Here is a 15503-nt window from a genome sequence, read left to right on the forward strand (position 1 = left end):
GCGACTCCCAACGATTTTTGGATTCTGCAATAAAGGCATCGATCTTCGCGTCCAGCTTGGAGATCATTTCTGCAAGGCCTGTTACTGTAGGTAAGTCCCCTGGGGCGGCTGTGGACGCCTCTGCTGCAGCTGGAGAGGGTGGGGGAGGGGTTCCTGCTTGCTGAGAGCTGCGGGCTCCCTTCCCTTTAGTCATTTTTACTTAGGATTAAATTGTTTAAATGTAATATTACACAACTAATTAAATTACACAACTATTATAAATGATTTGGTGAGCGTGGTAGGGGGTGGGTGATCCACTGTACCCAAGTCTTGGGAGGAGCACTATAGACTCAGTCTTGCTGGGTCGCCGCCATCTTGGATCCCCCAGGTTACAGGTTTAATTGGAAGCACACTAGCTTTCGGAGCGACGCTCCTTCATCAGGTGATGTCCGAAGCATCACCAAATCATGACTTGCTCTAATGAAATGCAAATATTTAACTACTTTTGTTAACCACGATTGACCATCCTTTAGGATTATGTCATAGAGGATGGTATATCTGTTGTATACGAACTACTGCCCATCTACCATCAAACCATTTTGTGTGTTTTCCAGCTCTACCATACTGACTCCATGACAGGGTCCGAACTCAACATTTGCATCATTGTTTTCAGCTCTACAACGTTGCCACATCATGCTCAGCTGCTCATCTCATAGAATCATATAATCCTTACAGTGTGGAAACTGGCCATTCGGCCCAACAAGTCCACACCGACCCTCTGAAGAGTAACCCAGCCAGACCCATTCCCCTACCTTACTACTTTACATTTACCCCTGACTAATGTCCCTAACCTATACATCCCTGAACGCTATGGGCAATTTAGCACGGCCAATTCACCTTGACCTGCACAACCTTGGATTGTGGGAGGAAACCCGGAGGAAACCCACGCAGACACAGGGAGAATGTGCAAACTTCACATAGACTGTTGCCCAAGGCTGGGAACTCTTGCTGAAGCCCTCAGCAGTCCCCATGTGACCTCTAGATTTGACTCATTTGAAAGACTCCAAGCATTGGATTGGCTGCGAGCATTGTGGTTTCCTGTAGAGGACCAAAGGCAGACTGCAGACCACTTCCATTCCCTCCGTAGGAATGACCCTGACCTCCCAGTGGCTTTCCATTTCAATAAACCACCTTGCTCTCATGTGAACATCTCTGTTCAGTAACATTCCAATGAAGCATAATTCAAGCGCGAGGGAAACGTCTTATTTTCTGGTTAGGGTCTTTACAGACTCGAGGTCTCAATATGGAATGTAATAACTTCAGAAATTGACCGTCTCTTCTTCAGCTTTCTTACACTCTCTTCTGCATGACACCATGCCACCCCACAGTCTGGCTTAGATTAGATTCCCTACAGTATGGGAACAGGCTCTTCGGCCCAACAAGTCCACACCGACCCTCCGAAGAGCAATCCACTCAGACCTATCATTTTGGGCAATTTAACATGGCCAATTCACCTGACCTGCACATCTTTGGACTGTGGGAGGAAACCAGAGCACCCGGAGGAAACCCACACAGACACGGGGAGAACGTGCAAACTCCACACAGACAGTCACCCGAGGCTGGAATCAAACCTAGGATCCTGGTGTTGTGAGACAGCAGTGCTAACCACTGAGCCACTGGCCGCCCACTTACTGTACACTTAGTAGAGAGAACCCAGTCGCTCCCTTTCACAACTTTAATTTGCATTCGTTTTACATCTCTCTCTCCCTCTCTCTCTCTCTCTCTTTCACCACCATTAGCAACCCCTTTTTGCCTTCTGCACTGCTGCTTTGTCATCTACACCACCAGTCCCTCTTCCTCCTATTCTACCTCAGTCAAAAGCAGAAAAAAGTTTCTTGCATCTTCTTGTTCTGAAGAAGTCTGGACTTGAAATGTTCTCTCTCCACAGACGCTGCTGGGTTTCTCCAGCACTTTCCAAGTTTGAACCACCTCCTAGCCTCTCTAAATGTGACACTGCCCAAGCCCATGTCCAAACTTGCACCGTGTCCTACCCACATACCATCAGTGAATCTGTTCCCCTCTTTGTCATCTCCTTCATTGGCTGCACAAGATTTTGTAAAATGCATCTATGTCTCACTCCAATGAAAAATGGAGTTCGCTCGTTCACCAGAAACAATTAATGAGCTAATTGCAAGGTTTACTTGAATGAAAGAAAGAGCAATTTTATTACTTACTAACACTGAGGAAAATAATACACATACCTGGCGCACATAAGTACAAAGTTGAAAAAGGGCTTGTGTCTGATACCAAAGGAAAGACAAAATACAATGCAATTTAAAGTCCTTAAGGTGTTCTGGCGGTGTAAGATGTTAAGCTGAGACCGTGGTTGGTTTGTGTTGCCCTGGGTCAGCAGCAGCCATGAGTTTTGCAGATACCTTAAAGTTGAAATGCTTGCCCAACTGTGCTGTCAGCAGTTGTCCTACCTTTCCTGAGCAGGAGTAGAGAAACAGAGTTCCATTGTTACAAATCCATCTTCAATGCTGTGCCAAAACAGTGACTTGAAGCACAGCTCATTTGTGTCTAGGCTCATTGTTTCCCCAAGCTGTCTTTTATCTCCATAATGTGAAACATGTCATACAGGTGTAAAGTAACAACACGAGCTGCTGAGTTTCTTCATACTCAATTTGTTTCAGTCCCTTTTGGGAAGAAGTGAATTTCAGATCAGATGATTTTGATTATTCCACACTGGCTTCCTGGAGCTCGGCTCAACCTGTGCTCAGGTCTTCAATGTGCTCAGTTTCAAGTCAGTGCCACCCCTTTCTAAAACCGTGTGGTTCGTGAAAGACCTGGGTATCAAAAGTAGATCGTCCATGTTTTACCACTGCCATGATAAACACTAATCCTTAATTTCAAGGTCTCTCAGTGGCTTCAGTCCTCCCTTACTGTGTAATCTCTTCAGGCCCTACAGTCCCCTTGGTTCCTCGTACTTGACTCAATCTGGCTACTTCATCAAGCCTATTTTCATCACAGCGCCATTGGTATCCTTGCCTTTAGGTGCAATTAAACCCCTCCCTAAACTTCGGCCTCACTTTCCCCATTTATGGTAATTCTTGCAACACTTCCTGAACCATTGAGTTGCTCAAATATATCCTAATATGGCTTGCTATTAACCTCTGTTCGAGAAACACCTTGGTCCACATCTAAAGGTGCTATACAAATGCAAGTTTTGCAAGATCGGAGGATTTGAGTTATGAGGAGAGGCTGGACAGTCTGGGACATTTTTCCCTGGAGCATCGGTGGGCGAGGGGTGACCTTATAAAGGTTTACAAAATCATGAGGGACAGAAATAAGCCGAGAGTGTGCTGCTGGAAAAGCACAGCAGGTCAGGCAGCATCCGAGGAGCAGGAGAATCGACGTTTCAGGCATAAGTCCTTCATCAGGAACACACTCTCGACTCTGATCTCCAGCATCTGCAGTCCTCACTTTCTCCTTGGGACAGAAATACAGTGAATAACCAAGGTCGTTTCCCCAGTTTAGGGGAGTCCAAATCTACAAGGTTAAGGTTTAAGGTGAGAGGGAAAAGATCTAAAATGGACCTGAGGGGCAATGTTTTCATGCAGAGGGTGGTGTGTGTATGGAATGAGTTGCCAGAGAAAGTGTTGGAGGCTGGTACAATTGCAGAGTTTAAAAGGCATCTGGATGGGTATATGAATTGGAAGGGTTTAGAGGGATATGGGCCAACTGCTGGCAAATGGGACTTGATTAGGTTAGGATATCTGGTCGGCATGGATGAATTGGATTGAAAGGTCTGTATCCGTGCTCAATAACTCTGGAAATTATTGAATTGAATTGAATTGAACTTATTGTCAATGTACCGAGGCACAGTGAAAAGCTTTGTCTTGCCAGCAATACTGGCAGGTCACATAGTTAAGTAGTATAGATAGTAAATAATAGGTAAACAGCAGCAAAAACAAAAACACAGATATAGGCGAATGTTAAGAGTTTGTGGGTCCATTCAGTATTCTAACAACAGTAGGGGAGAAACTGTTTTGAAACCGGCTGGTGCGTGTGTTCAGGCTTCTGTACCTTCTCCCCGATGGTAGAGGTTGTAGAAAAACATTGCCAGGGTGAGATGGATCTTTGAGAATGCTGGCGGCCTTTCCTTGACAGCGGGCCTGGTAGATGGATTCTATAGATGGGAGGTTGGCCTTTGTGACTGTCCGGGCCGAGTTCACCCACTCTCTGTAACCGTCTCCGATCTTGAATGGTACAGTCAGGTAGTGATACATCCAAACAGAATGCTCTCGATGGCGCACCTATAAAGGTTGGCAAGGATCTTCGCTGTCATGCCAAATTTCCTCAGCTGCCTGGGGAAGAAGAGACGTTGTTGGGCCTTTGTAACCAATGCGTCCACATGAAGAGTCCAAGAAAGCTTGTTGTGGATGACCACTCCCAGGAGCTTGACACCCTCCACTAGTTCCACCTCTGTGCATGAGTAACATCCTGCTGGAAGTCAATAATGAGTTCCTTAGTTTTGCTGGCATTGAGAGCTGGGTTGTTCTGAGTGCACCATTGTCAGTCTCTGTGACAGGACAAGAACGAGGAGGCACACATTTCAGATTTTGAATGAAAGATGTTGCTGGGGAAGAGGGGGTGTGAATGAGGTGGGGAGGGAAGCTGTGAGAAAGAATAGTTTTACCCAGTGACTGGGAAGGACTTGGGCAAAGTGAGGGAGGGGATAGAGTAGATTGATTTTGAAAAGGGGTTGGACGGGTCAGTTGAGGAAACTTGCAGGGACGGTGCTGGGGATAGAGAGCTGGCATTAACACTCCAGGACAAACGGCCTTGCCCTGTGCTCAAAGGACTCCCAAGCTATCTGCCTGAACCTACGGTGGCAGTAAATGACCCCCAGTGTTGAATAAAAACAACCCTCGACAGGCATATGCATGTTTCTGAGACTGCCGGTCACACATTAACCAGGCTTCCCTTCCCTTTCAGCCGAGGACTGTGAACTCCTAATGAACATCCCCAAAGTGAAGTGCTTGAGAAATATGAAGAGGGAAGGTAAGTCGGGATATTGTTTCCCCGATTGTGACATTCGGTGAACAGGAATGTAGCTTTATCTGTCGCAAAGTCAGATGTTCTGAACACAGTCCCCTTTGAATCTTCCGAGTCTGTGTCCGCACTGTCACATCTGAACCAAGAGAGGACATGCATTGGAGGTAACCTTACTGGGACAGACAGTGCAGAGAAGATGGTACATTCGCAAACTGACAGTTTATGACTAGTCCCCAGAGACGTGCACAGTGGCCTTACGCTTTATTATATTAAAGAGAAATCATAGAACCTTTACAGGTGTGGAAAAAAGGCCCACCATGCCATGTAGTCCATACGGACTCTCCAAAGAGCATCCCATTGGAGAAACCAAGTTAGTTGACACAGTAAGTAGTGTACGCAGCTGGGAGTGAAAGTTGCGAAGGACATTGGTAAGTTAACTAAAGTAGGGAGAAGTTGGGGCGGCACGGTGGCTTAGTGGTTAGCACTGTTGCCTCACGGTCCCAGGTTCGATTCCAGCACTGGGTGACTGTCTGTGTGGAGTTTGCACATCCTCCCTGTGTCTGCGTGGGTTTCCTCCGGGTGCTCCGGTTTCCTCCCACAGTTCAAAGATGTGCAGGTTCGGTGAAATGGCCATGCTAAATTGCCCATAGTATTAGGTGCATTAGTCAGAGGTAAATGGGTCTGGGTGGGTTACTCTTCAGAGGGTCGGTGTGGACTGGTTGGGCCGAAGGGCTTGTTTCCACACTGTAGGGAATCGAATCCAATCTAATCGTAAATAGGTCGAAGTTGCAGTTTACAAAACTCTACTTAGACCCCATGAGACAAAGGAGGAGGCCATTCTGCCCATCAATCTTTAAGTCCATGCATCCAACTTTGCTGCAGATCTCTTAATACCTGTAGTTAGCCGAAATCTATCAATCTCAGATTTAAAATTAGTAATTGATCTAGCATCAATAAGCCCTTGCCGAAGAGGGCTCTGAATTTCTTCCCTTTGGGTTTTGAGGCGTTTCCAATTGTCATCCCTTAGAACAAACCGCGCTGTAATTTTTTGACTATTCTCCCTTTCCTAGTCCCTCTCACCGGGAGGATAGCTTCTCTCTTGTTGCCCCAAGTATCTTGTAAACTTCAGTCAAATTAACTTTCTGGTGGTTTGTGTAATCTCAGTTTGGAACTGATCCTTACTGTCCAGGGACCATTCTGGTGAATTGACAGCGCACTCTGTCTAAAGCCAGCATTTCCTAATCCACTGCACGCACCCCAGGTATGATCCAACCAAGGCTTGGTGTAGCTGCGGCATGACCTCTACCCTCCTGTGTTCCTGTCCTTGGGATTGAAACGTATCGCCATTCCTGATTGCCGCTGCCTTGCTGATTGTTCTCTGGGACCGAACACCAAGAGCTCAGTGGTTTCTGTAGAAACTGGTCTGGATGGCATTCCCTGGGGTCCTTCCTCCTATCAGAGCGCAACCAACGTGCCCAAGGATAGGGATAACTGCCATAGTGAAGGACCAAACCTGTAGGCCCCCAGCTGTGTAGCTCCAAAAGGACGTTGCTCCAATTGTACAGGTTGGTCCCTGGGCCCGGGGGCAAGGAGGGGGGCGGGGGAGAAGGAGGAGCAAGGAGGGCAAGGGGGGGAAGGAGGGTCAAGGAGGGGCAGGGGGGCAAGGAGGGGGCAAGGGGGGGGGGGGCAAGGCTGAATTACTGGTGGATTGATGCAACCCACTCAACGGTTTAAGGTCTGCGAGTCCCTCCATACTGTCAGCCCTCTCTTTCCTGCTGAGACCACAGGGGATACGTGATGATTCTGTGGCAGTTAAGGAATGAGCACTTGGCTGGGTCTGTGGAGAAGCAGAGACGGGGAATCAGTTAGTGGGTGTCTGGAATTCATGACTGAATCAGTGGTAGAGACAGAGACCCCGAACCCTTTGAAAAAGTCCCTGCCTCTGCATCTTAAGTGCTGTAAGCTGCAGATCCGTGGAGATGGGATTAGAAACAGTGACTGGGTGCCTTTGCGTTGGATGGGCTGAATGATCCCCTGCTGCACTGTATCGTATCTATGGTTCTAACTTTTGAGATGTGCCAATGAGAATAAAACTGAACGTATAATGCCAGGACTGTCTAACTGACCTTTAACCTCTAACATTCCTGTATTCCTCTGATTCTGGACTCTTTTGAATTTTAATCCATGATTTGAAGCTTTTTCCCCCAGGGGTCACAAGTTCAAGATGAGAGGGGAAAGGTTTAAGGGAGATATGCGTGGAACGTTCTTCCTGCAGAGGGTGGTGGGTGCCTGGAACACGTTGCCAATGGAGGTGGTAGGGGGCGGGAATGATAGCATCATTTAAGATGTATCTAGACAGATGCATGAATGGGCAGGGGGCAGAGGGAGACAGATCCTTGGAAAATGGATGACAGATTTAGATCGAGGATACGGAATGGCACAGGCTTGGAGGGCCGAAGGGCCTGTTCATGGGCTATGATGTTCTTTGGTCTTTGAATCATGTCACCATTGGTGAGTGTGTCTTCAGGTACCAAGGTCCTAATCTGTAGACGTAGATGTCTCTACTTCCCCATTTCTCTCCTGCTTTAAGGCAATCCATAAACCCTACCTCTTGGACCAACCTTCCCCCTTACCTGCTCTGGTATCTCCTAACCTCATGCGAAGTGCCTTAAAGGCAGGTGCTTTGGCTGTTTCAGGGTGAAAGGTTGTCTCTCTGTTGGCAGGGCTGATCCGGTCTCGGGTGAAGGGAGCAGATGCCTCGACTGCAGAGGTCCTGACCTTCCTCGACAGTCATTGTGAGGTGAACACGGACTGGCTGCAACCCCTCTTACAAAGAGTGAAAGAGGTGAGTCCCTGGAAGTCCTTCTTGTATTCAAATGGCATCGGCGGTTCAGGGTCAGGGAGAGAGAGGGTATGGCGCTGACGGGGGCGACACGTTGGCTCAGTGGTTAGCACTGCTGCCTCACAGCGCCAGGGTCCTGGGTTCGATTCCATTCACGGGTGACTGTCTGTGTGGAGTTTGCACATTCTCCCCATGAGTTTCCTCTGGGTGCTGTGGTTTCCTCCCACAATTCAAAGTCGTGCAGGTTAGGTGAATTGGCCATGCTAAATTGCCCATAGTGTTCAGGAACGGGTAGGCGAGGTGCATTAGTCAAGGGTAAATGTAGAATAATAGTGTAGGGGAATGGATCTGGGTGGGTTACTCTCAGAGGGTTGGTGTGGACATGTGGGGCCGAAGGGCCTGTTTCCTCACTGTCGGGATTCTATGTAAATGTGGTTTTGTTAAAGTGAGGGCCCTCAGTGCTGGGGATAAACCATTCTCAAGCTAAGATAGAGAGGTAAGAGGTGAGGTGGATAGATTATTGGTCTGTTCGGGAATCTCGGAATACAGGAGGAAAGTGGGCATGAGGAGCGTCGAATCAGCTGTGATGCCATAGAATGGTGGAGTAGACCCAAAGGGGCTGAATGACCTGCTCCTCATGGTTTCTTGTTCCCTATGGTCAAGCATAAGTGCCCCTGAGAAAGTGGGGGTGAGCTGTCAGCCTTGAACTTCTACTGTCCTGAGTGTCTGACCCCAATGCCTTCAGGGAAGGATGTCCAGTATTTTGACACAGCAACACTGAAGGACTGGTGGTAGATTTCCAAGTCAGGATGGAGGGGAACTTGCAAGGGGGGGGGAGGGGGTGGTGTTCCCATGGATCTGCTGCCCTCGTCCTTCTCAGATGGTATAGTGGATTTTGGAGGCTGGCATTGATCTGTCTCCCAGAGTTTTGCCTGTTTCCTGAGGGAACCTTCGTCCACTCAGTGGGATGTTGCGGAGGCCCAGTAAGAGAGCACCCTCCTGGTTGCTACAAAGGAGTAGCAATCCAGCTGACTGTCAGGACAGGCTCTGTGGAATGGGTGTCACCATTCTGGGCTGGTCTGATGAAGACAGTGAGGAATGAGGCACGTATCGCTCAGCAAAGGTGTCTCTCGATCGTGGTGATCATTAAGGCACTCCAGAGCAGAAATATTTCCTGATTGTATCGAATGTTTTTCTCTCTCTGCTCCCTCTCCTTCCCGCCGCAGCACTCTCTTTCTGTCCCTCCACTCTTCGGAGTTGGTGCTCAGGCCGTTCCGAGTTGAGGCGGAGAAAGAGCTGCATTTGCATAGCACCTCCCACGAACGCGGGATGCCGCCGAGTCCTCTGCAGCCAATGAGGGTGCTTTCAAGAGCGTCGTCAATGATGAAACATAGGCAGCCAGTCCGTGCTCAGCAAGATCCCACAAGCAGCAACGTGATCCTCTGTTCTTGTGATGTTGATCGAGGGATAAACATTGGCTGGTCACGGGAGATGGTGGGGGGAGATATCCCCTTGCCCCCACCCCACTTCAGACACGAGTCCTGGAATAGTTACTGCAACCGCACCAGACAGACTCCTGAAAGGTGGCAGCTGAGATGGTGCCTGAGCATTGCACTGGGGAGTCCACCTGGATTAGACATTTAAGTTTCTGCCATAGGGGACCCTTTAACTCATGGTAGGTGCTGCAGCAAATAACAATACTGTACTCAGGGAATGGGCTCTGTCAGGTGTTTGCACCAGATACCTTGGCACTCTTTCAGGAAGAACAATAAATGCTGCTCCCTTTCTGGATGACATTTCTCCTTCATGCTGCCATTTTAAGACCATTCTGCTACTTGCCCACTGAGGGCCCAGTCTGGAGTATCTCTGGCTATGGGTGTCTGTGGGCGGCACGGTGGCACAGTGGTTAGCACTGCTGCCTCACAGCGCCAGAGACCCGGGTTCAATTCCCGCCTCAGGCGACTGACTGTGTGGAGTTTGCACGTTCTCCCCGTGTCTGCTAAATTGCCCGTAGTGTTAGGTAAGGGGTAAATGTAGGGGTATGGGTGGGTTGCGCTTCGGCGGGGCGGTGTGGACTTGTTGGGCCAAAGGGCCTGTTTCCACACTGTAATGTAATGTAATCTAATAACACTGTCCCAGAGACTGTTTGGTCCTCAAGTCCATGTAAGGGTCTTCAAATCCTTATGTACTGTCATTCTCCTTTACTCACATCTCTACGTGGTAGGTTATCAAATACAACTCTGCAGTGTAGTGTCTAAGACCTCTCTCCTCTCACGCTCAGCCTAGACTGATGGCAAAAGTGAGGACTGCAGATGCTGGAAACCAGAGTGTAGATTAGAGTGGTGCTGGAAAAGTACAGTAGGTCAGGCAGCATCCGAGGAGCAGGAAAACCGACGTTTCAGGCAAAAGCCCTTCATCAGGAATAGAGGCAGGGTGCCTGCAGAGTGGGAGGGTGGGGGAAGGTAGAAAAGAGTACAGTGGGAGAATGGGGGTTGGGATGGAGGTGATAGGTCAGAGAGGAGGGTGGAGTGGATAGGTAGAAAGGAAGATAGGCAGGTAGGACAGGTCATAGGGATGGTGCTGAGCTGGAAGGTTGGAGCTGGGGTGAGGTGGGGGGAGGGGAAATGAGAAAACTGGTGAAGTCTACTTCTCTCTTACTGATGTCAGTCATGTGATCAGTTACATCAGACCATAGGAGCAGAGTAAGGCCATTGAGTCTACTCCATCATTCAATGAGATCATAATCCTCATGCCCATTTTCCTGCGTTTTGCCCACAACCCCCTGACCGTTTAAAAAAATCTGTCTAACTCAGTCTGGAATATACTCAATGACCCAGCCTCAACAGCCTTCTGCGGTAAAGAAATATGATTCACCGTCCTCTGGGAGAACAAATTCCTCCTCATCTCTGTCTTAAATGGGCGACCCCTTATTCTGAGATGGTGCTGGCTGCTCCTAGACTCTCCCACAATGGGAAACTGACCTTCCACACCTTCCTTGTCAAGTCCTGTCAGAATCTTGCGTGTTTCGATAAAGTAGCCTCTCATTGTTCTGAACTCCAGAGAGTACAGGTCCAAACTACTCACCCTGTCCTCCCTGAGTGGACCATCTCTGGACTGCCTCCAACGTCAGTCTACTTTTCCTTCGATAAGGTGCCCAAAATTGTTCAGTGTTCCAGCTAGGGTCTGACTAGTACCTGTTAGCAAAACCTCGTAATTTTATAATTCATTCCCTTTGAAATAGAGACCAACATTTAATTTGTCTTCTCCATTACCAGCAGAACTTGGGTGCATGCTTTTTGTGATACATCTATGAGGGCTCCCAAATCCCTTTGTTCTATAGTTCTCTGTTTATTTTTTTTCTTTTTTCTTTCTTTTTTAATTTAACCCCCACACTACCACCTAAGTGCGGTAGTGCTTATTTTTTTCCCCAGCACCCACAGTGTGTGTGTGCAGGTGTGAGACACAGTGAAAGACACAAAGTGCACGAATCTTTATTCAATTTCCACCACCAGGAAGATAGGAAAACACCCGAGTGGCCAGTGACAAGCACTGCCCTTCACATCAAAGCTCTCTGTTTATTAGATTAGATTAGAATGGAAACAGGCCCTTCGGCCCAACATGTCCACATTGACCCTCTGAAGAGCAACCCACCCAGACCCACTTCCCCCAGCCAACATTTACCCCTGACTAATGCACCTTTCACTAGGGGCAATTTAGCGTGGCCAATTCACCTAACCTCCGCATGTTTGGACTGTGGGAGGGAAACTGGAGCACCCGGAGGAAACCCACGCAGACACGGGGAGAATGTGCAAACTCCACACAGACAGTTGCCCGAGGTGGGAATCGAATCTGGGTCCCTGGTGCTGTGAGGCAGCAGTGCTAACCACTGAGCCACCGTGCCGCCCCCTAGAGCTCTCTGTATTTAAATAATATTCTGCTCCTGCCACTATACATAATTTCAAATTCCTCATGTAATGCTCCATCTGTTCAAGATTTTCCCCAGGTAAGACTAGTCAACATTACCCCTTGCCTTCCCATTTATTTTGGCCATACTTGGCTGTAATACATTCTCTTTCCTCATCCAAGTCATTTACATACATTGTTAATAATTATGATCCCTACTTGCAGGTTGCTATCCTGAAAATACCCCCTTATCTCAACTCTGTGTTATCGCCAGTCCCCTATCCACGCTGATATGCTACTCCCAACACCATGGGCTATTATTAAGTAGCCGAAGGTGTGGTACCCTGTCAAATGCCTGTAAAAATCCAAATATATTACCTCCACTGCTTCCCCGTTATCTAACTTGTTATGTCCTCAAAGAATTCAGAAAAATGTGTCAGGCATGATTTCCCCTTCATGAAGCTATGCTGACTCTGCTTGATCATATAATGTAGTTCCAAATACTCTGCTATTACTTGCTTTACAATAGACTCTAACATTTTTCCGAATAACAGGCGTTAAACTCACTGGGCAGTAGCTGCCTTTTATTTTGGTTTCCTTCCCTTTTCAAATAAAGGGACTTGGCCGTTTGGTGAAGCTGAGGATTGGCAGGTTTCCAATCCTCTTGTTCATCATGATTTACACAAGACAGGATCTCTCATCCTGTTTGTTGCCTCTGGGATCTTGCAGCGTTCTGATTGGCCAAATCTAAAAAAAAACCCCACTTCAAACATGAATCCATTACTTTGAACCATCACAGGGAAATGATGAAGTGTTTCTTAGATTAGGTTACCCACAGTATGGAAACAGGCCCTTCGGCCCAACAAGTCCATACTGACCCTCCGAAGAGCAACCTACCCAGACCAATTCCCCTTTCACTACGGGCAATTTAGCATGGCCAACTCGCCTAACCTGCACATTTTTTTGGACTGTGGGAGGAAACCAGAGCACCTGGAGGGAACCCACATAGAGAATGTGCAAACTCCTCACAGACAGTTGCCTGAGGTGGGAATTGAACCCAGGTCTCTGGCACTGTGAGGCAGCAGTGCTAACCACTGTGCCCCCGTGCCGTGTTCTACCAATGTGAATGTTTTCTTGTGTTGGAGGCTTCCTGTAATTAGTTCCCTTCTCCCTGTTGTACCACTGTTGACTGTAGCCGTCTTGTCTTTCCCACCTCTTACCCCTAGGATTACACTCGTGTAGCGAGTCCCATCATCGATGTCATAAGCCTGGACAACTTTGCTTACCTGGCAGCGTCTGCGGATCTGAGAGGAGGTAGGTACACAGGAGCCTCTGACTATCATCACTATGTCTTGGAAATCTCGTCAGGAACCCCATGGCAGAGAAGACCAGGCCCGGGCTGACACGAGGCGAGGCATTGTGACTGGCTCGCCAATGTTGTGGTCATATTGTAGACCGTGACAGCAGCCATTGCTGTTGTCTCAAGGATGAGCACACGTTTAGAAACTGGGGCAAATTGAGACTTTGCCGCTATGAATCAGGTGCCTGTTTACTTCCAGGCAGATTTTAACCTCTGTGTAAAGTCAATCCTCAATCTCCGGTCGGGCTGTTCCATTAAAATGATCTTCCCAGTGGTTGTTATGGATTGGATTTAATAGAAACAGAAATTGTCCATTTTGGCTTACCATCCCATTGTGCTCTTTATCCCAAAGCATGACTTCCCAGGTAAGGATGTGCAGAAACTAATAATGGGAGTAGGCCATTTGGCCCATTAATCCTGCTCCACTCCTCAGTACGTTCAGATCTCTTTGGGTGCGGAAGTTGAGGGAATTGAGTCTCGGTATGTTGGTTCCAAAACGGATGCCCTGCATTTGTATAGCACCTGTCATGGGGTGCTCTGTCTTGTATTTAGATTATGCTTGATCTGTTTTCCAATCCATTTTTCTTTGATTCATTCGTGATGTGTGGGCATCACTGGCTGGGTCTAGCATTTATTGCCCGTCCCTAGGTGCCCCCTTGAGAAGGTGGGGGTGAGCAGCCTTCTTGAAACGACGCAGTCCACCTGCTGTGGGTTGACCCACAATGCCCTGGGGGAGGGAATTCCAGGAATTTGACCCAGCGACACTGAAGGAATGGAGATATATATCCAAGTCAGGGTGGTGAGTGGCTTGGGGAGGGGTGTGGTTTATGGTATTCCCATTTATCTGCTGTCCTTACTCTTCCAGATGGTAGAGGCTGTGAGTTTCCAGGGAGAGCGATACATAACCTTCACTCCAAATCCCTCGAGACTCAATGAAAATCCCTCAATGTTCCCTGAGGGTGAACCTCCTAAATTCCTGGTTCTCTTTGAAGTGAAGTCAGGAAGCCACACAATCTTGAGCTTTGTCCTGAAGGCTTCTGCCAGAGATCCTCCAACACTATTGAACTTATTGAAAGCTTGGAGCACTAGCCTGGCGAGTTACAAATGGAGGAAAAGCCAATCAACAATCACCATGAGAGATGGTAGGAGGAGATGAGCGGTGGGAGGGTGAGTGGAGAGCACTGCAAGGTAACTCACTCTCTGGAGTATGGAGCCTGAGAGTAGGACAGGTCTTGTGGGGTTTTCTTCATAGCCCCAGTCGTGAAGAGATGGTGATATCGATGAATAGTTAGAGTGAGGAAAATGAGTTTTCCACATCATCATCGCAAAGTGGAATCAGTTATAGAGTCATAGAGATGTGCAGCATGGAAACAGACCCTTCGGTCCAACTCATCCATGCCGACCAGATATCCCAAACCAATCTAGTCCCATTTGTCAGCACCCGGCCCATATCCCTCCAAACCCTTCCTATTCATATACTCATCCAGATGCCTTTTAAATGTTGCAATTGTACCAGCCTCCACCACTTCCTCTGGCAGCTCATTCTATACACGTACCACCCTCTGCGTGAAAAAGTTGCCCCTTAGGTCTCTTTTATATCTTTCCCCTCTCACCCTAAACCCATGCCCTCTAGTTCTGGATGCCCCAACCCCAGGGAAAAGACTTTGTCTATTCACCCTGTCCATGCCCCTCATGATTTTATAAACTTCTATAAGGTCACCCCTCAGCCTCCAGGGAAAACAGCCCCAGCCTGTTCAGCCTCTCCCTATAGCTCAAACCCTCCAACCCTGGCAACATCCTTGTAAATCTTCTCTGAATCCATTCAAGTTTCACAACATCCTTTCCTATAGCAGGGCGGTCTCAATTAATTACCTATCCCTGGTACCTGGTTTATCTCTCAGGGAGTTCTAGCTTAATTTTTGTCAGTGGGTCTTACAACTGGCACCAGATGCCCCAGCCCATCTTGCCCTGAGGTAATAAGAAACCAACCCAGGTCGAGTTCCCTCTGGGTGACTTTGGGGCTGGGTCGGGCTGGTGTTGTCAAACTGCTCGGATTGCTCTGCAAGTCTCTGTGGACATCGCCTTCTCTGTCTCTCAGCTGCTGCTTGCCCTCACTCTGTCACCCCCTCCAGCCCTGAACCCTCGTCTAGCCTCGCAATGCACCCTACGTTCTTCCAAGAGGTATAGTTAGTAAGTTTGCAGATGACACCAAAATTGGAGGTGTCGTGGACAGCGAAGAGGGTTACCTCAGATTACAACAGGATCTGAACCAGATGGGCCAATGGGCTGAGAATTGGTAGATGGAGTTTAATTCAGATAAATGCGAGGTGCTGCATTTTGGGAAAGCAAATCTTAGCAGGA

General features: G+C 48.1%; 1 protein-coding gene across 1 annotated transcript in view; it reads left to right on the forward strand.

Annotated features, from left to right (window-relative positions):
- Positions 1-15503, forward strand: part of LOC122554034 (polypeptide N-acetylgalactosaminyltransferase 16-like) — a 106296-nt gene that overhangs the window by 43750 nt on the left and 47043 nt on the right. The window contains exons 4-6 of the mRNA XM_043698521.1: positions 4978-5043; positions 7761-7882; positions 13009-13096. Of these exons, the coding sequence (XP_043554456.1) occupies positions 4978-5043; positions 7761-7882; positions 13009-13096 (276 nt within the window). The remainder of the gene's footprint in view (positions 1-4977; positions 5044-7760; positions 7883-13008; positions 13097-15503) is intronic.

Source organism: Chiloscyllium plagiosum, chromosome 10, assembly GCF_004010195.1.
Source record: "Chiloscyllium plagiosum isolate BGI_BamShark_2017 chromosome 10, ASM401019v2, whole genome shotgun sequence".
Lineage (NCBI taxonomy): Eukaryota > Metazoa > Chordata > Chondrichthyes > Orectolobiformes > Hemiscylliidae > Chiloscyllium > Chiloscyllium plagiosum.